Genomic DNA, 26,086 nt, shown 5'->3' with positions numbered 1-26,086 from the left:
AGGTTGTAATGATGACAGGTTGGGTCTTCTGGCTCCAAAGCAGTGTTACCATGCCATGTTTTCAGGTCTAATCACTGCAATACCAGTGATTCTTCAATTTTCGCTAGGCAAATAAAGTAGTAGCAAGGCAACTTATATTATCAATTGTCTAGTAATGACCAAGATAGTGGTGATGTGATTCAAGATAGTCAATGTTAAAAAATAAAATGCCATGCATAGAGTAAGTTGTGCTAGTATAATGGAATGTTAATACAAATGATGTATGATTCTTTTAGAAACTGATCAAAACCTTTAACACAGATTGCCATTTGCTTTTTAAGATAAATTTAGAAACAAGGAGAAACACAGGCAATATAGTGGTTTGCAAATATTTCTCCTTATCCCCAAGTTGCTGATCTAAGCATGAAGAGCTGTTCATAATCAATGGTCACTAAGGATTTAATCAATTGCCATTAATAACAGTTCTGATAATAGCCCATATATTATAATGCATAGTGGCAAAGTATGAAAGAGAACTTGGAAGCAGTTACTCATCATAACTGCATGGAAGATATTCTTATGAAATAGTTCCTTGCAGAAATCAATTCAACATTACTCTGTATGAGAGGTTCATTTCCTTACTTCTCACAAGCCCGAATTGAGGTCAGTGATGCTCACTCTTTGTCTTCTTCCCTCCTTCACAGAGCCTAAAGTAAGCTGCAGATTAGGTCGGTCTGCATCCACATCAGGTGTGCCTCCTCCGTCAGTTACTCCTCTCAGGCAAGCCAGTGATCTGCAACAGAGCCAGGTACCATCATCGTTAGCCAATCGTGAATGACTTCATGTGACGCACGCAACATGCCAAATGCTTCTCACGTCTCTCTGTCTGTCATTTGTTACCTGTAGACTCTTGACATTTGCTTTTACTTTTCTATGTGTGCATATGCGTGGATGAGATGGGTTGTGCAGTTGTGTGTCCCATCACCCAGCAAGGAAAGTCTGCTCTTTGCTCCTGGTGGAACTTTCTTTGCTGTTCGTCCCCAAGCTGTTTCTTTTTGTCTCTATTTTCCATCATTCTGTAATATAAATGTAGTAAATTTGTACTATATGTATTAGCTTGGTACTTTTAGTCTTTTTCCATGTTTTATGTACTTTTATACTGTCTTTAAAAATTTATCAATGTTTGATAAATTTAACTATTTTAATTTATGTAGGTTTCTGTTAAATGTCTTGTTGAAAACACATCAATGTTGTCACCAAATTTGTACATACGTTTGAACTCTGGTCTTATTGTACTGTAACATCTTTGCCAGTGTCATATTTCCTTTAGCTTGGAGCATGACTGTAAGACACTGTGAAACATTGTTGTCCTTATAAGTGCTCATATATGAAATTATTTTGATTAAACATGGCAGCTAGCCTCTCTTATAACCCAGACTATATAGACAAACTGAACAACTTGAGAGTATAATTCTAATCATATTCATCAAAAACTGTAGAATAAGAATTCAAGGTTAAACAAAATGTCTTTTCACAATAACTATGTCAGTAATGATCTCAGAAACTCTAAGTGTTCCTGAATGGTCAATGAGACTATAAAATGTTATCACTTGAAGTGACATGACAAGAAATTAAGAAAGAGATAGGTTCAAGTGCCGTGTAATTCTGTGTAATAGAAATTGTTAACGTATTAATGACTTGAGGGCATGTTGTATTTTGGAGTTTTCCTAGTTTTCCAGAACAATTAAACAAAAGATTAGTAAGTGCTACCATGATTCTATCTAAATATCATCTCTAGTACATGCTCAATGGACAATGGTGTCAATCTATAGCAGTGGAGGGAATTTCAACATATAAGTTCTCCATACTACTGAAAACTCACTTCTATATTCCCTTTTCCCTCATCCCCTCCCCTGCCCCCCAACAATAACAAGAAAACCTTACCAATAGAAAATAGAAATGTATCTACTTTTATTTGTGAGATTAACAGTGATTTTGACATGCTCTTATGTCTTCATGGGACCCCCTTTTTGGACAGTTGATGTTAATTTTCATGAAATTCACTTCGTCTGGAAAGAAAGAAAGAAAGAAAGAGAGAGAGAGAGAGAGAGAGAGAGAGAGAGAGAGAGAGAGAGAGAGAGAGAGAGAGATTTCTAAAATGGCACCTTATAAAATAAATCCACAGAGGACAGAGGACATTTCCTCTATGGGGAATGACCATTACTGAAAATATACTTCTCCTTAAGAAATTATACACTTATCAATTATTCAAAATGTCAGGCCATTTGAAAAATGTGAAGCAGCAGAATAATTGTACTTCCTTCTAATGGGAGGCCACAGTGTTTCTTAGTGTTTTGCACTAACCTAATGTGCTCATGCTTTGATTTATGAATAAGAGAGGCACTCTGCAAACAAGACATAAGTCTGGCTTCTTTCCGACAAAGGCACCTTGACTGCTCTTTTGACGATCTAGTCTCTAGCTAAGAAATAAATTAAAAAAGCCTTTAGAATTGAATTCAAGCAGTCATAGGGAGAGTGATGCTTCTGGGTAGTGCAACCTAGTTGACCAGTAATATTAGAGAAAAAAAAGCTACAGTTAAACCAAATGATCAAACAAAAAGGGATTTGCAAGGAGAAAATTGCAGGGAAAGATTGGATGATTATTGTGAATGGAATTAATGTATATTATGCTATGTATTTCCTGCTTGTGAATTGTCCTTTCTCACTGAAGAAATTTTCTGTATTCCTTTCACTTACCCCACCCCCAACTGTGTATGTTCAAGGAAAACAGAGAAGACCTTAAGAAGGTAGCCATTGTGATAAAGAGAATGGTCATTGTGGCAGCTTCCTTCAGTATTTGCAAAACCATGTAGGGTCTTCCTTGTATCTTCAAGAGCAATACCCTTTGATCTCTAAGGAAATTGGTAGGAGGCTTTAACACGATGCATACAACATGAGTATTCCATTATAGTGATGGAAAATAGAGGTCAGATTTTGCATGAGCTGGATCAGAGATTCTTAGACTTTTCTTGTGACATGGACCCCTTTGTCAGTTCGAATGTTTTAAATTTATAGAATAAGTTGCATTGATTTTTTAAGGAGACCAGAAACATTGAAATAAAATGTAATTTTTTTCCACTCAAGTTTACAGATACCCTAAAAATTATCCATGAACCCCTTTCAGGTCTATGGACTGCAGTATCTCTGGCCTAAATAGTTCATTCAAGGACTACATTTCTATAGTCTGAAGTTGAAGTAATAGCAATAGGAATTCTCCTAATGCTACTCTATTTGAAAATCTGAAATGTGATTATGGGACCAAGAAATGTTTACTCCTTTCTCCTATAAGTTGCTAATTATAAGCACTCTCCTAGACATTTCTAAGACAGCCAGTTAATTGAGTCAAGTGGGAAATGTATTTAAGGTAGGATCACCAGTTACTGAATCCTTTTTTCACCAAATCATGATAGTTTCAACAGTAGTTTGACATCATTTTGGGACCTGAACACCTTAATTTACAAACCAGTAAGTCATATAGTTCCCAGTTAAAAACTTCTTGGCTGAATTGTAGCAAGACTTCACTACTCATGTCTTCTAATATTTTCCCTAACACAAAAGTCTTTCTATTGGATGTCACAGACATAGTTCCAGCAATACTCAACTTTTCTTGATCCTACTGATTCAAGTGACCTTAACAAATATTCATAGTTTTGGTGAAAACATAGCATAATGGAAAGAACATTGGCTTTGGATTTAGGGGTCCTGGGTTGCATCATACTAGATGTGTGACTTCGGACATGTTGTTTAATCTCTTTGGGCATCATTTCTTTCCTATGTAAAATGAGGCTATCAGATTATATGACTTCTAATTTTCTTTCCATTTTAAAATCTATGATCCTATGATGATCTGTTCTAGTTGTCTTTAAGGACACTTTTCCTCTATCGGATGTATTCTTTTCTCTTTTTTCTTCAGACTTCTTGTTTTCAGTTTGTTTGCTATAGTCTGCCATTTGCTATATTTCTAACTTGCTTTAAACACTTGAACGGGGTTACTAGGATGAAGCCAGAAACTTCTAGGTGCCTAAGAAACAGAATAAAATCAGAATAAAAAGCTGTTAAATGAGTTTAGCCATTAAGTTATAAATACAGAAACAGAGAGGTAATGGTTCTGTTTATATGAATTTGGAGCGTATTTAGGGGTTATAGTATAGCAAACACAGGAACCATAGGATTTTGTCAGCTCACTCACTGGAAAACATTTGGTGAATAAAGGATGCTTTCACTAGCACAGAAAATTTTTCCCAACACAAAGGAGGAAACCCTACTTACACACTGGAACAACCAAGGCAGTCAAGGAGTTGTTACTTTCTCTAAATTCAGTCACATATGAGGCAGAAGAAAATTCTAGAAAACCTAGCATCCCCAGAAATATGCCTCACTTGTACCATCATGTATTGTAGCTGAATGTTTGAAAATTGAGCAGAATTTCTGCACCAATAATTAAGCAGCAATTTTCTTAGTTGCAAAAAGAAATCTATATGGAAGTTAGTAAATGAAACTCAGAGTTCAAGTCTTCTCTTTTATTTTTCCTTAAAGCTAAAACCTCAGGACAAAAGCAAATAAAAACTGAGTTACAAATATAGTGACATTTCACAGAATGAATCCTAAAATTCACAGCTGAGATCAGACCCATTTGCTCAGTAACCTCTCCTACCCCCTATTTCCATTGGAGATAATGATGGTTTCATGCTTTACATAACAGAGTTGCAATAGTGGATACCAGCTGTTAGGGTCCTATCTCAGGACGATTTTTCTTTTAGAAGAATAAAACAGTTGGTTAAGACAAGGGTAGTCTCTTGAGCTACTGAACCAGTTGTCTTGGCAAGGTGTTCTTGGGAAATCCACCATTTGAACTAATCTCTATTAGAAACAAGAATAGGAATGTTTATAAACAGACTCTTGTCCAATCCAACAAGTATTTAATACAGAAACTGCTATAGGGAAGACACTGTTATAAGGCACTGATAATACAAATACAAATCATAAAAATAAAAACCCCTGTACCATAAAGTTTATATTCTACCAGGGTTCTATAATAATAATAATATCATTTATATAATTCTATAAGGTTTGCGAAATGCTTTACATATGTTAACTCAATTGAGTTTACAAGAAATAAATCCCTACATAGCATCATGGAATTTTAATCTTAGGTAACATCCAAGAAATCATCGAACTCTTCTCATGACACTCCAACAGAAACATGGACTACTTTAGGAAGAATGTATTCATCTTGAAAAGTCTCAAGAGAAGACACTTGTAACTTCTGCCTGTATGATAGGTCATGCTTTCTAGATAACATTGAAACAAAAGCTATTCTTCATGATACTACAAAACCTTTCCTTCTTTCTGTCTTCAAATCCTTAAGCATTTATTAAAGGTTTACTTGTGTACTTAGGAACTATGCTCTAAGAATTAAGGATACAAAAAAAAGTGCTAAGAAAGGTCCCTGCCTTTGAGGAGCTTATACTCTAATGGGGAAGACAACATGGGAATAACTGGTACATAGAAGATATATGCAGTGTAAATAGGTCATTTCAGAAGTACTAGGGGAGAGGAATAGAGGAGGGTCTAAGTATAGGGTTGGGAAACTCTGGCCTTGAGGCCACATGTGTCCCTTTTACAAATCCCAAATTCTGTGAAGTTTAGATTCAGTCAAAGGGCTGCCCTTGAGGACCTAGAATGCCACATGTAGCCTCAGTGCCACAGGTTCCCCACCCCTAGACTAGAAAAAGCCTCTTTTGGAAGGTGAGATTTGAGCCAAGTCTTAAGGAGAACCAGGGAAGCTCAAAGATAGAGGTGAAAAGGCAATGCATTCCTGGCATGGAACTATTGAAGGCCTGTCACCTGAAGAAGAATTCAACTAGTTCTGCTTGGCCCTAGAGAGGCAAACTAGGGGCAGCAGGGAGAAGTGACAAGGAAACAACTTTAGGCTCAATGTGGGGAAAAAATTCCTAGCAATTAGAGCTCTACAAAAGTGAAATGTGATTCTGTGGGAGGTCATGTGTTGCCCTTCGGTGGAAATCTTAAGCAATGACCACGTGACTATTTGTCAGTTATGGTATAGGCATAATTATTGCTCAGGTATGAATCAGGCTAGCTAGCCATTGAGATCCTTTTGAACTTTTAATGCTGAGATTTTTATGATTCTCTGTAGGATTCACAAAAGGGAAAAGAGGGAGATGTGGCTGGAAAGGTAGATTGGAGCTGACCGTTCATTCATACTGTTTACATATTTGCTTTTGTAGATAAGGAAAGGACCGTGAAGGGGAAGTAGAAGGACTTGCTTTATCACCTGCATCTCAAAATTTACTACTGGCCATATCCAGCTGTGAGTTAATTACTAAAAACCAAAGTAAGCCATAAGGAAATGAGCTTCTAAGGATTTTTTTTTGTTTGTTTGTTTTTTTAATTTTTTTTTTTTTATATTTAGTTTACTACACACGGTTATTTTGAGATCCAGATTTTCTCCCCTCCCTCCTCTCCCTCCCCAAGACGGCATGGAATCTCATATAACTACCATGTATAACTTCGCATTGAATTCATTTATACACTAGTCAAGTTGTGGAGAAGAATTATGACCAATGGAGTGAATCATGAGAAAGAAGAGACAGAACCAAAAAAAACAAAAAACAAAAACAAAAACAAAAGAGAAGAAAAAAGGCGAGCATGAAGTGCGCCTCAATCTGCATTCAAACTTCACAGTTCTTTCTCTGGATGAAGATAGTATTCTCCATTGTGAGTCCCCTGGAGTTGTCCTTGCACCTTACGTTGCTGAGAAGAGTGAAGTATGTCAGGGTTGGTCCTCACAGAATCCATATATCTGTGGTTGTGTACAATGTTCTCCTGGCTCTGCTCCGCTCACTCAGCATTATATCATGTAGGTTTTTCCAGATTGTTACGAAGTCCGTATCTTCCCCATTTCTTATGGCACAGTAGTATTCCATTACCTTCATATACCACAGCTTGTTCAGCCATTCCCCAATGGATGGGCATCCCTTTGATTTCCATTTCTTGGCTACCACAAAAAGAGCCGCTATAAATATCCTCTTACATATGGGTCCTTTTCCCGCTTGTGTGATTTCTTTGGGATACAACCCTAGAAGTGGTATTGCTGGGTCAAAGGGTATGAACATTTTTATAGCCCTTTGGGCATAGTTCCAAATTGCTCTCCAAAATGGCTGGATCAGCTCACAACTCCACCAGCAATGTAACAATGTTCCAATTTTCCCACATCCTCTCCAGCATTTGTCATCCTCCTGTTTTGTTATTTTAGCCAATCTGACAGGAGAGATGTGGTATCTGAGAGTTGTTTTGATTTGCATCTCTCTGATCAGTAGTGATCCAGAACATTTTTTCATATGCCTATAGATAGCTTTAATTTCTTCCTCTTAAAACTGCCTGTTCATATCCTTTGACCATTTCTCAATTGGGGAATGGCTTGTATTCCTATATATTTGGCTCAGTTCCCTGTATATTTTAGAAATGAGGCCTTTATCAGAGAAACTAGTTGCAAAGATTTTCTCCCAATTTTCTGCTTCCCTCCTAATTCTTGTTGCATTGGCTTTTTTTGTACAAAAACCTTTCAATTTAACATAATCAAAATTATCCATTTTGCATTTTGTAATGCTCTCTATCTCTTGTTGGGTCATGAATTCTTTACTTTTCCATAAATCTGATAAGTAAACTATTCCTTGCTTTCCCAAATTACTTATAGTATCAGATTTTACTCCTAAATCATGAACCCATTTTGACTTTATTTTGGTATATGGTGTGAGATATTGGTCTATGCCCAGTTTCTGCCCTGCCATTTTCCAATTTTCCCAACATTTTTTGTGAAATAGTGAATTATTAGCCCAGAAGCTGGCCTCTTTGAGTTTATCAAAGATTGCTAAACTTGTTGATTTCTCCTACTTGTGTACCTATCCTATTCCATTGATCCACACCCGTATTTCTTAACCAGTACCAGGCAGTTTTGATGACTGCTGCTCTGTAGTACAGTTTAATATCTGGTATGGCTAGGCCACCTTCTCTAGCATTTCTTTTCATTAATACCCTAGATATTATAGACCTCTTGTTTTTCCAGATGAATTTTGTTATTATTTTGTCCAGCTCAGTAAAATAATTTTTTGGTAGTTCGATTGGTATGGCACTGAATAGATAGATTAATTTAGGTAAAATTGTCATTTTTATTATATTAGCTCAGCCTAACCATGAGCAACTGATCTTTTTCCATTTATTTAGATCTGATTTTATTCACGTGAAAAGTGTGTCATAGTTATGTTCATATAGGCCCTGGGTTTGTCTTGGCAAATAGACTCCCAAATATTTTATAGTGTCTATAGTAACTTTGAATGGAATTTCTCTATCTCTTGCTGTTGGGCTTTGTCCGTAATGTATAGGAATGCTGAGGATTTATGTGGGTTTATTTTATATCCTGCAACTTTGCTAAAAACTTTAGCTGTAGCAATAAGAGGAGAAAAAGAAATTGAAGGAATTAGAATAGGAAAAGAAGAAACTAAATTATCACTTTTTGCAGATGATATGATGATTTATTTAGAGAATCCTAGAGAATCAAGTAAAAAACTACTTGAAATAATAAACAACTTTTAAGGATTTTAAAACAACTGAAGTCTACAAGGGAGGCAGGGGGAACTTAGGAAACCATCACTGAAAAGATGCAAACATTTCGTAACTCTCTTCGATCTTTTACCTTTAATTCTTCTGGAAACTAGGAATTCTTAATTTTTACACAGCCTAATCAGTGTTGGTATAGTGTCTGCATTCTGTAGGTGCTTAGTAATTGCTAATTGAATAAATGAATCCTTTAAGAATTTTTCCTCCAACCCATGGTTTGTAGGTGTCAGCATATTACAAATGGTTATTAAAATGTTTCTGCATGTTTATAAGTCCAAATGGCAGCAGGTCCTATCAATGAATCCTTGGATATTTCCATATTACAGGACACATCTATAATTGACCTGGAGCCAAAGGCAAGAGGTCTCATTCTGTTGAAGGCTCACAGAATCATAGATTCAGAGGCATATCTGAGTGATAGAACTTGGGTTCAAATCTCACATCTGATACTTAACACCTATGTGATTTGGGGCAAATCATTTAACCCCCTAGGGTCTCAGTTTCCTTATCTATACAATGAAAGGATCAAGACTAGATGGATTGTGAGGTCCCTTACAGCTTTAAATCTATACTCCCACTACCTGAATATAGAGAAGTAATCGAGGACAATCATATCTGTAAAAATTTTCTCTCCCCACCCCCGATCTATTTTGGTCCCTGCAGTAGACCTAAAGATCGATAATGTTAGCTAACATTTATAAAGCTCTTACCATGTGCCAGGCACCATACTAAGCACTTTATAATTATTATTTCATTTGATTTCATAATAAAAGGTGCTTTGAATTAAATGTCAATTTATTGTTTCCTTTCTCTTTCTTCATAAATATTTTAATGCTAAAAGTACGGGGAAAGGTATGTCTGTGTACATTCATATGTGTATGTATGTAAAATAATATTTTAACAATGGTAGCCATCCAGAGTAGTTTTCACAGAAGGCGTAGATAACCATTTAAATCTAATAGGATTTTTCCTGAAACTGTTATTGGTTAGGTATTTAGAACATCCAACACCCTCTTCCTTATCTAGCCCAAATGTGTTTCAGTCAGTAAACATTTCTTAAGTGCCTACTATGTGCCAGGCACAGTCCTAAGCACCAGGGATACAAAGAAAGGTAAAAGACAGTCCTTACCCTCATGGTGCTCACTAGCTAATAAGTTTCAGAGGCAGGCAAGTTTTTAGTTAATAAGCATTTATTAAGTGCTTACTATGTGCCAGACACTATGTTAAGCATTTTTGTCTTATTTTTCTTCCTGTGTGGGAAAAAGAAAGCCTCAAATTCTATCTGCATTGTAGTAGTTATAGCAAGGTCTAGGGTAAGATCCATTTCAGCTAAAAATTTTATTTTATTAAAACTTGACTTGGGCTAAGAGAGTGGTTAAATGGGGTAGGAATAAAAAGGCTGACTCTGTAGAGTAGGGAAATATGCAAACAAATTCAGGAAGAGCTTTGCTTTATTTTGACAAAGAGGCAGAATAAAAAGGAGACTTCGTTTAATACAACATTCATCCAATCAATATTTTTGAATTCTTGAACAAGATGAATTTCAGCAGTTCATGTCCTTCTTTTCTCATCTTTAATTCTCAGCAATAGAATGAATTTATTGAGTCTATTCTTTATACAGGGATTTTGTTTTCCAGTGATTCGCCTTAGAATTTATTGCAGAAATGTTCTCTGCTTCTCTTCCCTGAGATCTAGGTGGCTTCTGAGCCTCCATGTGCCTCTACAGCAGGTTTAAGAAATTCCAAAAGTATCTTGCATAAAAGGCTAGAGGGCCTGGAGGGAAAGAAGAACACATCAGTCATTTTCAAAGGTGGCAATTAATGATGTGAGAGAAGGGAAGCATATCCTGGTCCTCTGATAAATACACTATTGTGATCTTTCTTTTAGTATACATTTCAAGCCAAAGTGCTGAATATACAAAGAAATAATCTCAGACCAAGGGCCCAGAGGAGTAATGTAGTCATTTTCTATTGGGGATTTTTACATTACAAGCTCACAGCTCCTTAAATTACTTAGCTATGCCTTTTCTTTTAAGAAAAAATATGAATAAACATGACTTTACGTGGAATTTTGGTCTGCAAGATCAAAACTTAAGGGGAGAGATACTCACCATATGGCCTAGACACTTCAAAAGGGGCATCTTGTGAAATGCAAGCATTTCCATAGGGCCTCACCAACAAGGGCCTGAGGTACCAATAAGGGGAGGAAAGTTATTAAACATTAGAAATGAGGGGAAGGAGAAAGTGTGATTTACAAAGTAGCCAGGCACAGTCTGGCACAACACCATTCTTTTTCCCTATGCAGTAAGGCTACTAATAGACACAAAAGGAGACAATTTATTCACAATCCCCATTAAAACAATCTGCCTACTGCTAAACATATTATCAGGGTAAAGGAGGAAAGCATGAGAAGAATTTAGTGATATTCAACCAAAGCAAACTAGACAACCCTGTTCTTTTTGTGTTCTACTTAATCTAACTTGCATATAATGATAGCCCATATTTATATCTTAGGATCATAAAATTAGAACTATAAACGACCTCAGAACCCACCCTGCCCATTTTAAAGATGAGCAAATTGAGGGGCAGCTGGGTGGTGCAGTCGATAGAGCACCAGCCCTGGAGTCAGGAAGATTTGAGTTCAAATCCAGCCTCAGATACTTGACTCTTATTACCTTGTGTGACCCTGGGCAAGTCACTTAACCCTAATTGCCTTGACAAAGACAAAAAACAAAAACAATAAGCAAATTGAGGTCTGGTGATTTTTTTCTAGATCACACTGGTAGGAGAGATTTGATTCCATGTTCTCTGACTCCAGAACAACTAACTGTTCTTTCCACAGTACTACACAAACTCTCATAAGGTTAGGCCAAAAAATGTTTATTGATACAATTTATTTTTTACATAGCCTAAATTTCAACCTGCTCCCCTCCATATATAGTGCTTTAAGGTACATAAAATACTTTCCTTAAACCAACCTCATGGTGAGTACTGCAAGTATTGTTATCCAATTTTATAGACAGGGAAACTGAGGCTCTTACTGGTCAAGACACTCTGCTTCAGCATCTTCATCGATTGAATAGGGATAATAATAGTTTATACCAGACAGGTTTAAGAATCATATGAAAGTATGTAAAGCACTTGAAAATGTTAATGTGTATATCAGTGTGGCTATCATCATCATCATCATCATTATTACTATGACTACTATTAAGTGATTTATTTATGATCATGAAACTAAGAGACTCAAATTCATGCCTCTTATTCCAAGTCCAACTCTCTCTCCACTATACCAGGTCACCTCGCTAATTCTGGACTGCACATGTAGTAAAAGAAACAATATTCCACCCAAGGTTCTTGCTTTTCAGCTTCCCTATCCCATTGGTACAACTTTTCATTTCTAAGTCAATCAATCAATAAATATTTATTAAGTGCCTACTCTGTGCGTGCCAGGCTTTGTGCTATGTGCTAGATGAGTTCACAGGGTCAGTAGGGTCTAGAAAATCTAGTCTAGTGGAGTTGATCCTTCACTGTTTTCAGGAGCCTATTTCTCTGTCACACTGTAATATTATGAATCCATAAACAGGATAGAATGCCATTGATAGAGAATGGATTTAAGGAACCACTTCTACTAATGGTAGTGATTCATAGTAGGGACTTTACATGGGATACTCGTGAGAGTGGTAACTTTCCTTCTTTAGGTTGCATTAATTGTGCCACATTGTAAGTCTTTTAGTTAGTTAAGTAAACCAAGTAAGTTAAGTAAGTAAGTGAGTAAGTTCTTTAGTTTGTTTTTGGTCTGGACCTGTGATTTCCTAGTAAACCTCCTCGTACTGAGAGTTCCCTGCCACTGAAGACTGGAGTTTCATCTGTACCTTAGAGTCTTACAGAATTACCAGGAGCATAAAATCTATGTAACTTTCTTGCCACAAATTCAGTATGTTTCAGAAGCAGAACTTGAACCTGGGGCTTCTTGGTTACAAAGCCAGCCCTCTATCCTCTATGCCATGTTGCTCTTCCATGTGCTCACTTTAAATTAATGGTTATTGATATGTCACAATGACATTCCCCTTCTTGATAACAGTGATATTCAATAATCGATGATGTTTGCTTGATCCTGGAAATTTGTATTTCTATTAAGAACATTAAGGGCTATAAAATGATATTTAATTAATTCTAATGCTAATTTAATTATTTAAAATGTAGTATCAAAATAGTGCTAAGAGAAAGATTTTCATTTTATTTAAATATCTCTCATACCCAGTAATTTATACCTCGTGGGTTAGAGGATTGTTTTCTTTCCATTATTTATTCTCTGAGTTCAGGTTCAAGCTTGGGCTTTTTTTTTTTTTTTTCACAATGGACTCCAAGGATGTCTGGGAAGCTGACACATAAAGACAAAGCATTTTTATTGTATTCAGTAACATATGAATGTGTTTAAACAATAATGGCTGTGTGTTTTCTTTTATATTGTATTTTGTTTGGTTATTTGGTTAGAAATTTTTCCTCTCAGGAAGTAGACTGGTCACATGACATATTGTTTCCATGGAAGCATCATTATTATTAAGAAAAGCAAAAAGACAGGGTTCCTTTTTTCACTCTTTCACAAACACACCTTAATGAGTTCCCAGTAAAAGCCAGGTGGGGTGTTTAATGAAAGATAGAAAGACCTGTTGCTGCTCTGTTCATCCATGAGCTGGACCACCTATTTGCCAATGGGCTTATAAGAGTTTTTTCCATCTGACTATGTGTCTTCCCCACCCTTAATATCATGTTTTGTTTTAGGTCTCAGGGGGCTTCTATGAGCAGAGATGGGGAACTATAGGAAATCTTCACAGAGAAGTTCTATCATCAAATTTCACAGTAGAAACACCTGGTTAATAAGAATAAGTATTTGAACTGGAGTCTATCAGTTGATGACACTTTACATACCACCCCATATTCCATTGGAGGCACCCTAACAAGGTGCCAACTTGTCCCTCTTTATTCTTTCCCAAACAGCTGCCTACTCACCAGTGACTTTTGAGTATCCTAGAATCTATATCATCTCCCCCTCCATGGGTTGGTACCCATTATAGGCTACTTCCTCAACATCTCCCAACACTAGCTGGACAGGTCCCCAGAAAGCAGCTGGCAAGAGCTGCTTTCTAGTTCTACGGGAAGCCATAAAGGGCTGGGTGTTCAGTAATGACTCTCAAGAGCCACCACTGGTATATTTCACACTGACAATCTTCCAAACAACTGACTTGACAGCAAAGATACATATTGAGATAGTATAACAAAAACAGTAATTACATAACAAAATTTTGGGGGCACACCATCTCAGAACTACACATAAGGTCCATGGAGAGAATGGGCACAGAGAACAGAGGTAATGTTGTAAGCATGTGGAGGATACATATGCCAAAGGGTACCTCACAACTCCTGAACTCCTGGTGACTAGAAATCCTTTGCTTCCTTTGTAGAGAATTATGAATTGCCCCTTAAGTATAAGGTATTATGGGTTTCTACTTTTGTAAATTCCATCACCTATACTTCTCTCTAATGAAAAGCGTTATGCTCCTTCGAGTTACCACCCTCCTCAAGTGGCATCGTTTTTAAGTCTTCTGGGTCCAGTTTTTCATCTGTCCTGGTCAATAGCCAATTCAGGGCCAGAGGTGAAGGAGAGAAAGATAAATAGAAAGGTCTTACCCTACCTCATCCATTTCCCCAAGACTGATTCCCTCTCAGGAGCCTGGTGCTAATTGAAATCTGAACCAGAATAGAACTCTTCCAGCACTAGAGTTCAAGGTTTTCTCCTTGAATAAGACCACCACTAAAGTAACATAGACTAAGAAGTGTCCCTGATTTTTTCAGCCAATCACAAGATGTCTCATGTGTGTCATCATATGCCTTCCTTCCAATGGCCTAATTCATATAATATCTAATTGGTTAAGGAGTTACATATGTTTATTTTATGATCTGATCAAGTGACAGAAATAATTGACATGTGTGAGCCTTTTTCGCTTACATTAGTTGAGAACTTCACCCTTAATACTTACTAGGGTTAGTGTTCAAAAATTCTAAGTTTATTTGCCTTCAGATTCAGTTAAATTTGTCCTATTGATTACTCATAGTGCTTGTCGTAGTTATAAAAATTGCTAGGTGTTATTGTTGAAGCTGATGTCTGCTATAGGCATACCTATCCATTCATGTATTAGGCCCAGAGTCATTTACTCATTATTCTGAATTTCGGGTCTCCCAACTTTGTGCTGACTCCCCCTCTCTCTTTTTTTTTTTTAACAATTGATACAATCCTCAAAATGGATGGAATATATGTGGCTGGAGGTTGCCTCCCATCATAAAACTCATTTTTAGCAAGTAGTATGTACTTGACCTTCAGACAGGATCTAGAGATAACTGGGAAAACTCTCCAGGAAACTAGACATCATGATATATTAGAAAGAGCACTGAGCTTTGACTCCAGGGGTCTGGCTTTAACTTTTACTAATTATGTGGCCATGAGTATCTCCTTTTCCTTCTCTGAACCTCAACTTTCTCTACTATAAAAAGAAGACAATCATATCCACACTATTACAAATGTGGGTCAAATAGAGTGCTGGGCCTTAAGTCATGAAACTGAGTTCAAATCTGGCCTTAAAGACTTGCTAGCTGTGCAACCTTGGACAAGTCACTTAACCTCTCTTGCCTTAGTTTCCTCAAATATAAAATGGGAATCATAACAGGATCTACCTCAGAGAATTATTGTAAGGTTCAAATGAGATAGTATTTATTAAGTGCATAGCACAGTGCCTGGTACACAATAGACCATATGCTTATTCTCTTCTACCTACATCATAAAACTGTTGTAAGGAAAGCACTTTGGATACTCTAAAGTCCTGCAAAAATGTGACTTGTCATTTTTATTATGGATTATATCATTCACAGAAATGAGGCTAAGGAACAGGATGGACTGGCTACAAAATAAACAAGGTGGCTGACTAGTTGAATCCATCAGTCTATCCATGAGATTTATTAACCACTGACCTAGGAAAAAAAGACAAAATATAAAACAGCCCTTGGCTTCAAAGAGCTTACATTCTACCAAGAAAGAGAATATGTACATATATTAAATATATACATAATAAAATACAAAATAAACATAAGCTATTTGGGTGTGAGGCCTTAGATGAATAAGTCAGAATGGCCTGTTCAGGGAATGACATTTGATTTGAGCATTGATAGAAACTAGGGAAGGAAAACAAAATCTAGTATCTACCCTGATCAGGCAGAGTTTAGTGGATCTTCTCCTGGTAGGAAAATAGCCTTATGCCTGGCTTAACTTTCCTGTCTTAGGAGGATATAAAGAAAAGGAAAGAGAAAATCTGCTTTCACCTTTTCTACCCCACATTGTGTTGGTTGCTATTCAATATTCTAATTCTCTCCTCTTTAAATGAAGGTCCACTTCTTTTCTATTTGCCTTCTGTTGCAAAGCTTCTTTGCAGGTAAAGCAAAAATTTCAGAGAATGGATATGCTGTTCCCTGAATCGGGTTTTCTTTCCTTTAAAAGTAGGAAATATTTGCTTGAAAAATATGACACATATGAGTCTGTGTCCTGCATTTTGTTGTTATTGTCTTTTCTTTGTCTCAGTAACTGACACTTAGAAAGGGAAACTTTACTGAGTTATTCACATTTCCAGGTTGACAGAGTCAACACTTGGAAGAGGTGGTAAGTTACTCACTCCTACCCTAAAGCATTTTTAATACTACTTCACATTTTTATGCTCCCCGCTCCTTCAAGCAAAGGTGTTATCTGGGAGGTACAGCAAATTAAAGTCATTTTTGATCATTGAAACTTTATGCAAATTAGTTGATCAGATTACCTAGAAGAAATTATGAACTAGTAGAGCTCAGAAAGACCTGGAACAATAATTACATCTAATATATGCAATAGGTCCTTGGGAGATTAGGTCATAGTATGGTGGGTTTTGCTTGAAAGAAGGTCACCAAAGGAAGATGGATCCAGGGATATAGAAAACAATGTTTGCATAAAGTCGGTCCTGGGCACACTAATGCATTTTAAAGTGTGACCGTTGTGTGATTCAATTTGTCCCCTAGCTTAAATGAAATTACATTTGGGGAGGTGGGAAGGAGGCAGTCAAACTACACGTAAAAACAAAAATGTGAGAGAGAGGGATGGAAAATCTCAGACTTGTCGAGGTCTGAAAATCTAACCAAGTTAGGCACCATAAATGTATTTCAGAATGTTGGTGGATGAATAGCTCCACCTAGAGGTATAAACAGAGTTTGCAATCCTTTTTATTTCAAAAAAAAGAAATGTTGTAGTGGAGGTAAAAGAGATTAACTGGGGTATAAAGGAATTACATTATGAAATAATGAGGTTTATCTAAGAGATCTTCTTTCACCATCCCTTCACCCAGACCCCTCTATGTCCCTCCTTACATGCTCCTTATTCCTTGTCTGCTACTATTGTCTGTCTTCAAATCTGGGTGTTATTCTACTGGGAGCAAAACACAACAGCAACATAGTGACTGGCAGCAGTATGCATATTTGTTCTAAATCTGTGACTTTGACCATGTAAGGAACTTCCAATATGGAAACTCCCTCAAGCCATACAGATCTGTAAGAGGTCCATAATTTGTAATCACAGAGATTTGTCTGGACTACTGAAAGTTTAAGGGACTTGCTTATGATCACATAGGTAGCAGGTGCAGAAGAAGGTTTTGTCCTCCAATTGTTTTTACTCAAGGACTGGACCACTTTCCACTATACCAGTTTATTTCTTAGTAAGTCATTGGTTAGGTATATATGATGCTGCTTCCTATATTTCCTATCTTTGTCCAGGGAGTGGCTAAATATCCCTATTCTATACATTAAAACATAAAGGTACTAAAGGATTTTGGCTATATTTTATATATACCACATCCATCTATCTGTATACACACATGTACTAAATATTTATCTTTCCTTCATTGTCCTTAATATTTTAAAGAGTGAATTTTTAATTATTTGAAATATAAAGGAGTATAAATCATCCCAAAGAAAAATAGCCATATATTTATATTTGTACATATATTAGTGTACATATACATACACTTATGTTTTTAATATGTATGTGTGCATATATTGACATGTGTGCAGTCATGAAGTTATACACTTATATAAGCATGTATGTATAAATGTGAATGTATGTGTGGACATGCACATTCACACAATGGAATAGATGTCTTACCACACTGACTGAATCATGGGCATGTGTAATCTGGGAATTTTCAATATTTTTCAAGGAAAGTAATGAAGGTATATTGTGAAAACATAAGCCAGGAGCTGTGGGAAATGCATAGTTTATTTGTCCTTAATCTCATATCAGAGAATCATGTAATTTCCGAGTTGGAATATCATATCTCTTTAGGTTATCAACTTCAACTCTTTCATATCCTATACCCATCCCAATAAATTACTTTTCTTCATTTTGGAGATGAATAAAATTTTATCTGAGACTAATGGAAAATATTAACCTAATAAACAAAACTACCCTTTCTTTTTAAGTTTGCTCACTCTAGGCCCACCTTTTCCAGAATGGGCACAGTGATGTAATGGTTGATTTAATAACCTGGAATAAGGACGAAATGGGTTCAAATCCTGACTGATGTTACTAGCTGTGTGACCAAGGGAAAGTCACTTAATTTCTCTTGGCCTCCTTTTCCTGAGCTCAAAAGGTTGCCAGGGTTCTGTGAATATTGAAATATATATTTTGATAATTGTAGTTTATATTTATTTCTTTTGTAATCTTATTTACTTTAATTGTTTGATTTTGAGAAAGCATCCATAGGAGTCACTAGTCTATGTCTATGTCTCTTCTGAATCAAAATATATGACACTGAGAACCTTTGAGTTCCATTTCTTCTTGATTTGGGGGATAGGTTGGGGAAGAAGAGTCAACAAATAATATCACCAAAGGACATAAGTAAGTGAGTAGGACTTAAAGCAAGATTCACTAGCAATAAACTGCAATGAAGCAAATTTACCTGTGAAATACAGTGTAGCATTCTAGAAAGTTCCCTAGCTCTGAAATCAGTACAAACCTCCCCTCTGCTACTACATGTGTCACCTTGCACAAGTTCCAGCTCCTCAGCATCTTCTTCTATAACATGAAGGAGCTGGTTTAAAGGCCCTCTGAGTTCCCTTCCCTCTCTAGAAGTAGGGACCTATGTACATTTTTATTGTATTTTTACCAGGAAATTGTCTAATACCGAATATCATCAAGGTTGTAAGTCTGTCCCAAACTTTACCTTCTGGGGGATCACAGAGTAGAGTCAAGTGCCCTATCCTTAAACACCAAACCCTTTGTTTTGAAGTGGTACATATCACTCTCCAATTCCCATCCTACTGTCATATTTTTTTATTTGTTTATTCTAATACTGTTACTTCAAAGAATATATTTTCTAGAATATATGAGAACCAGATAGTGGTAAACATTACCCAGTCATCAGTGTTTTTTTAAATGAAGATAATTCCCTGAAGACCCTAAATTCAGTGTGAAGCAAGCAAATTTAACAATAAATATTTAGTGAGGCCAACTTACATCTCAGGAACAAGGAGAAATCCTGGTGAGACAAAGGAAAAATTTCAGCATCTACTTATAACTGACAGGATGGGAGATCTACCACACATAAAGATAAATACATAGAAAATAAGTTCTAGAAAGAGCAGGTCCTAAAAGCTGGAGGTATGAAATTTTCAGGAAAATTTTGTGTGTTTGTAAAAAGTGATACATGAAATGAGCTTTGAAGAAAACTAGATATTCCAGAGGCAGAGTGAGGAGGAATTATATACCAGTCTTAAACACCTACTGTGTGCCAGGCACTATATTAGGTGCTAGTATTACAAAGATGGTAATAAAATTGTTCTGCCCTCAAGGAGTTTACCTTGTATATCAGGGGAAAATACCCGTGCTCATGTAAGAAAACCAAATTCATACAAAATAAATTTAAGGTAATTGAGGGGATGGGAAATGCTAGCTCCTGGGGAAATCAGGTGGAAAAAATTTTATAAAGGAGATCATTCTAAAGTTGAGCTTTAAAGGAAGTTAGGGATTCTAAGAGGTAGAGAGAAGAAAAACGGGAGAGGAAAGGCCTGGAGTGAGGAACATTTTACCTGAGCCACAGTGTGCTAAGGAGAATAAAGTGAAAAAAAAAAGTCTTAAAAAGTAGAGATGGAAGATTACTTTTCATATTCATAGAGGAACTAGTAGGCCAGTATAGGTGGAACAAAAAATATATGAAGGAAAGTAACATAAAATCAGTCTGCAAAGGTAGCTGGAAGACAGATTGTAGGACTTTTAAATGACTAGCTGAGGGGATTGCATTTAATCTGAAGGGCAATCTGAAGTCATCAAAGGAGACTGAATAGAGTCAGTTACATGGGTAGGAATAGAGCTACAAGGGTGCAGTTTATTATGAAAAACACTGATAGATGGTGAGGAACAAATAAAGGTCCATCAGAAAAGGTGCCTTCTTCCCTATTTAGCAAAAAATCTTTATAAAAGTTTATGTGGGTAGTTGCAGTGGCCCTGTCCTATTTCTGGAATGTTCTTTCTCTTCTGTTCTATCGATCTCCTTGGCTTCCTTTAAGTCTCAACTGAAACCCCACCTTCTACAGGAAGCCTTCCCAAAGCCCTCTTAATTTCAGTGCCTTCCCTCTGTTATATTTTTTCTATATATCCTATATATTTCTATATGTCTTATAGAACTTTTGTCTCTTTTTGTATCCCCAGTGCTTAGCACACTTAGAACATAGTAGGTCATTAATAGATGTTTATCGATTGATTGATTGAAGATTTGTGGGGAGAAATCCCTTCCATTGCTTAATACCTTCCTTGTGCTTGGTGCTGGAGTTGGGAGTGGGGAGAGAGGGATCATGCAAAAGAAATAGGTCACATAACTCTTAACCTTTAGAAAAATAGACTTCTCGCTAGGAAGATAAGAAAGGCACACACTCCCATGAAACAATTCTGAGATAAAAACTCCTGTAAGTTGCCAGAAACCCTAGAGATGAACGATCCCATTTAATAGATGAGGACCATCCCTGACCTCAGGGAGCTCATGGTCTAATAAGGGAGACAATATACAAACAAATAGGAACTACATGAAGGAAAGTAACATAAAATCTGTCTGGAAAGGTAGGTGATAGCCAGATTGTAGGTCTCTTAAATGCCCAGCTGGTTTAGAGGACCAATATTTTCAGCCCTGGAAGAAAGAGTTTCCCTAAGAGAAGAATAATTTCAGGCACCAGTGAGAGATGAAGCAATTTATCCAAGGTCACAATTGTGTCAAATAGCAAAACCAGATTTTGAACCTAGGTTTGCTGATTTTAATGGGGTACTTCTATCTTTAGTGATTTTCTTGGTATAATTTTTTGGAAGAAACAGCCACTACAGGTGTTTACAAAACACTTAGGGTCCATGAGGTGAGGCATAGAGGGAGTAGAAATAAGTGTTGTCCCATATAATTCTATTCTTCATGTAGAAAGTAACATCTTTATGGTTCAATGTAATTGCATGAGTTTAGCAAAAGAGAGAGGATTTAGAAGCATTTGGCATTTGCTCTGAGTGATTAGGTTAAGAATAAATAGGAATGGCTAGATTTGGCTATAGGCAGAAGGGTGTAGTGTTATTTCAGGTACTCTAGAAAGGACTTTTCTGGTGGTCCCACTCCCTCAGTAATATACCCTTCCTTTTATCATTGACACCTGAAATCATTCTTCTCCTAGGGAAAGTCTTTCTGCCAGGGTCAAAAATATTAGTCTTCCTAGTCAGCCAGTCAATAAACATTTATTAGGCACCTACTATGTGCATGACAACATGGCAAGTGCTGAGGATACAAAGAAAAGTAAAAAACCATCCTTGACCTCAGGGAGCTAGGAGACATTGTGCAAACAAATAGAAACAAAACTAGTATGGATAAATATAGACAAACATCATCTTTAATATTTTGCCACAGAAACTCTGGAAATATTTAATTGCAGAAAAATTTTTAAAAAGATGAAGTAAAAAAAAAGAAATAGTAACAAAACTTAGCAAACAGATCAACAGGAGCCAGAAAACTTGAAAACTGATGAGTGAAGCAACAGGTATCCGAGGCCTCTTTGACCTTGACTTTGAAGACGTCTTTGTGGACATGGCTAACAGCACTCTTTCTGGCTACTTTTCTAAAATGGCCAGCCACCACCAGTAATAATTTCCTGTATTTCATGCACAGCTAAGGCAAATAAAATGGTAGCATCTCCTTCTCCATGCTCCCATCACATTTCTTGCAAATGCTCTAGGACAGAGATGATAGATGGCTGGCTCTGGAGTCTGGAAGAACTAAGTGTAATACTGCTTCTGACAAAACATTGTGTAACCATGGCTGTTAACTCCCTTCTTATTATCTTCAATTTAGTCCAATTAAGTCTTTTAGACAATAGGACTCAAGAGTTCTCAGCTGAGGATCTACAGACCTAGATTTCATGGGGTCTGTGAATTTGGATGGGAAACATTTACAACTTAATCTTCATCAACTTTTAACTAAAATTTAGCATTCCCTTTAATTGTGAATTTCAAAAAAAAAATCGTTCTGAGAGGAGGTCCATAATCTTCATCAAAGCCATCCATAATACAATAAAGATTAAGAATCCCTGTTCTAGGTTATAGGTTATTGTGGATCTGCCTTAGTGGCATGACATTGTCATACGGAGATCGTAGTATTTAGGGCTAGAAGGTGGCTTTGAAGTCATCTAATGAAATTCTTACTTTGCAGGGAAACTGAGGCTTAGAGATGTGGCAGAAGCAAATGCAGATCCAGTCTCTCTTTGTCCATCACTATTCCCATTGTACAAACCTGATTTCTCTTTCTTCTTTTCTTCATTTTCCCCCCTGAGAATAGAGGATCAAAGACCTTGTAGGAAAATTCTAAGTGGTCTGCCAATGATTAGATTATGCTTGACTAGGGCAAATGGCCTGAGAAGACTTTAAAAAGGAAATTGTAAGTCTTTAAAACAAAAACGCAATGTTGGCAACCTACAGCATCGTATCAGCAACTGCCAATAAGGTGCAAAGGAAAAGTCAAAAATATGTAAAGTTCTTCCTTTCCCAAACTATTTACCAGATTATTGTGTCTCCCACTAAATGCCTTCCTTCTGTCTAATCCCCCTTGATTCCAAACTTGCCTCTCTAATCAAAGGTGATGTCCCTGAGACATCTAACTGAACCCTCCTCAGGTGATATTGACAGCTCCAAAGAAGACATCAGAGAATTCACAATTTAAAGAGATGACCTTCTAGTTTTTTTCTAATCCAAACCATACTGCCTACCCTACCCCCATTTTACAGATGAGGAAACTAAGGCTCTGTGACCCTATCTTGAGGGCAAGAGATTTACCCAAGATCACATTGATAGTAAGTACTAGAACCATGATTCTAGGTCAGTTTCACAGTTATTACAGAGATAGAATTAGAATCTAGACCAACCACTAATTTTGTCAATGAGGAAACAGTGAACTAAGGAGGAAAAGTGACCTCTGGTTCCAAATTCAGTGCTGCATACACTATTCCATCCTTCCTATGCTATTAATCCAAATGATTTCCTAATTAATGAAGGATGTAAGAGAGCTGTTTTTTGGGCAGGGTACTCTTTTCTCCCCTCTAGCAGCCAGCCATCCTACATAGGATGTGCCACCCTGCCCCCTAATTCCAATCCCTGTAGCCCTTTATCCTCAAATACTTCAAGTAGGGTTTAGTAGCATGAACACTTTCCTCTTCATTCAACTTCATTCAGTAGCTCCATGGCGTTCAGAGTAATGATTCAGTTCTATACAAGGTAGTGAAGAGAGGATTGGATGCTGACTTGGGGAGGGAACTGGAGGGTGGGGAGGGAATGACCTAAGTTTGATTTCTACCTTGGTCACTGGGAAAAGCTCTACCTCTCTGAGACTTTTCCCTTGTCTGAAATATAAGCATAACAAAGATGGCACTACCAGCCTAAAAGGGTTTTTGTGAGGAGACAATGAATAATAATGGCCAAATTTATATGGCATTGTACACATATTACTTCATTTGATTCTCACATTAAACCATCAGTATCTCCATTTCACAGATGAGGAAACTGGCTGGGTGAGGGTCATCGATTTGCCCAGGGTCACACAGATTAGCATCTGATGCAGGATTCAACCTCAGGTCTTTCTCATCTCTGGGTCTGGAACTCTGTGTATCACACCAGAAGTATCAAACACTTCAGCACTAGAGTGTGGCCTAACCAGATTTAAATGTATTTGGGAAGTATTTAGTGAAATAAGTCAGTATGTACATATATCTGTGTTCACACAGATTTTCTCCACTAGAGGGAGATAAAGGAGCCGTAAGTTTCAAATGATTGCTTTCGATTTACATTAAAATCAACTGAAAGTTATATTACAGAAATAAAAGGTTAGTGTCTCACAAGAATTATGCCTTGTTTTTCAGTGATGCATGCATCAATTAAGGAATATTATAATGCGTGGATTTCAAGTATGGACCCCATTAAAACTATGAACTTACATTCGCGTTATGGTAGAAGACTGTCATTCTTTTTACATAGGTGGGATGTGGGGAAGCATGGCTAGAGGCCCAGCTGTGGAATTATGAAGATGTGGGTTCAAGTGTTGCCTGACACATGCTGGTTGTGCGACCCAAGACAAGTCCTTCAATCTCTTATTTCCAAAGGTAACTCTCTGAGACTATAAATCCTGAGCCTTCTGCATTGACAAAGAGTTTACACACTTGGAGTGCTTTTACCAAGTAAAATCACTAGTCCTGATTTTAAAAAAAAAGGAAGAAGAAAATGGAAAGGATTGGGGGAATACCATGGCATAGTGGAATGAATTCTGGATTTGGAGTCCAGGGGGACCAAGCTTTTAATCAGTATTGTGTTGGCAATAATGGGCTCTCTAGGAAAACAAACATAAAGAAAAAAAGAACAAATACCTCATTTTTAAGTTTAATATACTTTATTAACATTTTCTCCATCACTATTTAGACCATCAAAAAACAGTATACCAGTCTCTGACGTTTGTGCTATTTGCTAATTTCTGAGATATGAATATTCACAATCAACTCTAGAGAACAAGTAGGAGCTGTCTCCTGAACAGGCCTAGTTCTAAACTAACTAGCATTGACATTTGCTACCTTTATGCCCTTTCACTTTGGGGGGCCTCAGCTTCCTCATCTGGACAAAGAGGTGACCAAAGAAATGGTTGGGACTAGATGACTTTTAAGGTCTCTTCCATTTATCGATCCCATGATCTTCATGGACCACATGTAACCACAAGAAGATGCCTAATCAACACTGATCACTTTACTCTAACATCACTATTTTTCTTTTTCTTTTTTTTCATAGAACTTCTCTTTATTTATTTATTTAATATTTTAGTTTTCAGCATGGATTTCCACAAGATTTTGAATTACAAAATTTCTCCCCATTTCTACCCTCCACCCCAACTCCAAGATGGCACATATTCTGATTGCCCCTTTCCCATGTCAGCCCTCCCTCCTGTCACCCCACTCCCCCTCATCCCCTTTTCCCTTACTTTCTTGTAGGGCAAGATAGATTTCTTTTTTTTTAAATTTATTTAATATATTTAGTTTTCAGCATTGATTTTCACAAAAGTTTGAATTACAAATTGTTTTCCCCATTTCTACCCTCCCCCACTCCAAGATGGCATATATTCTGGTTGCCCTGTTCCCCAGTCAGCCCTCCTGTCACCCCACTCCCCTCCCATCCCCCTTTCCCTTCTTCTCTTGTAGGGCAAGATAAATGTCTATGCCCCATTGCCTGTGTATCTTATTTCCTAGTTGCAAGCAAAAACTTTTTTTTAATTGTTGTTTTGAATGTCTGTTTTTAAAATTTTGAGTTCCAAATTCTCTCCCCTCTTCCCTCCCCACCCACCCTCCCTAAGAAGGCAAGCAATTCAACATAGGCCACTTGTGTATCATTATGTAAAACCCTTCCACAATGCTCATGTTGTGAAAGTTTAACTATGGTTTGCTCCTTCCTAACCTATCCCCCTTTATTGAATTTTCTCCCTTGACCTTGTCCCTTTTCGAAAGTGTTTGTTTTTGATTACCTCCTCCCCCCATCTGCCCTCCCTTCTATCATCCCCCCTTTTTTTATCTTCTTCCTCCTTCTTTCCTGTGGGGTAAGATACCCAATTGACTGTGCATGGTATTCCCTCCTCAGGTCAAATCCAATGATTCCCCCTCATTCCCCCTCACCTGCCCCCTCTTCTCTTCCTACAGAACCACTTTTTCTCGCCACTTTTATGTGAGATAATTTACCCCATTCTATCTCTCCCTTTCTCCCTCTCTCAATATATTCCTCTCTTATCCCTTAAATTGAT

General features: G+C 37.1%; 1 protein-coding gene across 1 annotated transcript in view; it reads left to right on the top strand.

Moving 5' to 3' along the window:
• NYAP2 (neuronal tyrosine-phosphorylated phosphoinositide-3-kinase adaptor 2) overlaps positions 1-26,086 on the top strand; it is a 161,088-nt gene that overhangs the window by 103,425 nt on the left and 31,577 nt on the right. Inside the window, exon 4 of the mRNA XM_036755707.1 lies at positions 684-787. Within this exon, the coding sequence (XP_036611602.1) occupies positions 684-787 (104 nt within the window). The remainder of the gene's footprint in view (positions 1-683; positions 788-26,086) is intronic.

This window comes from Trichosurus vulpecula, chromosome 4 (genome assembly GCF_011100635.1).
Source record: "Trichosurus vulpecula isolate mTriVul1 chromosome 4, mTriVul1.pri, whole genome shotgun sequence".
Lineage (NCBI taxonomy): Eukaryota > Metazoa > Chordata > Mammalia > Diprotodontia > Phalangeridae > Trichosurus > Trichosurus vulpecula.
Note: the sequence above shows the minus strand (reverse complement) of the source record. Positions and strands in the feature narration are given on the sequence as shown.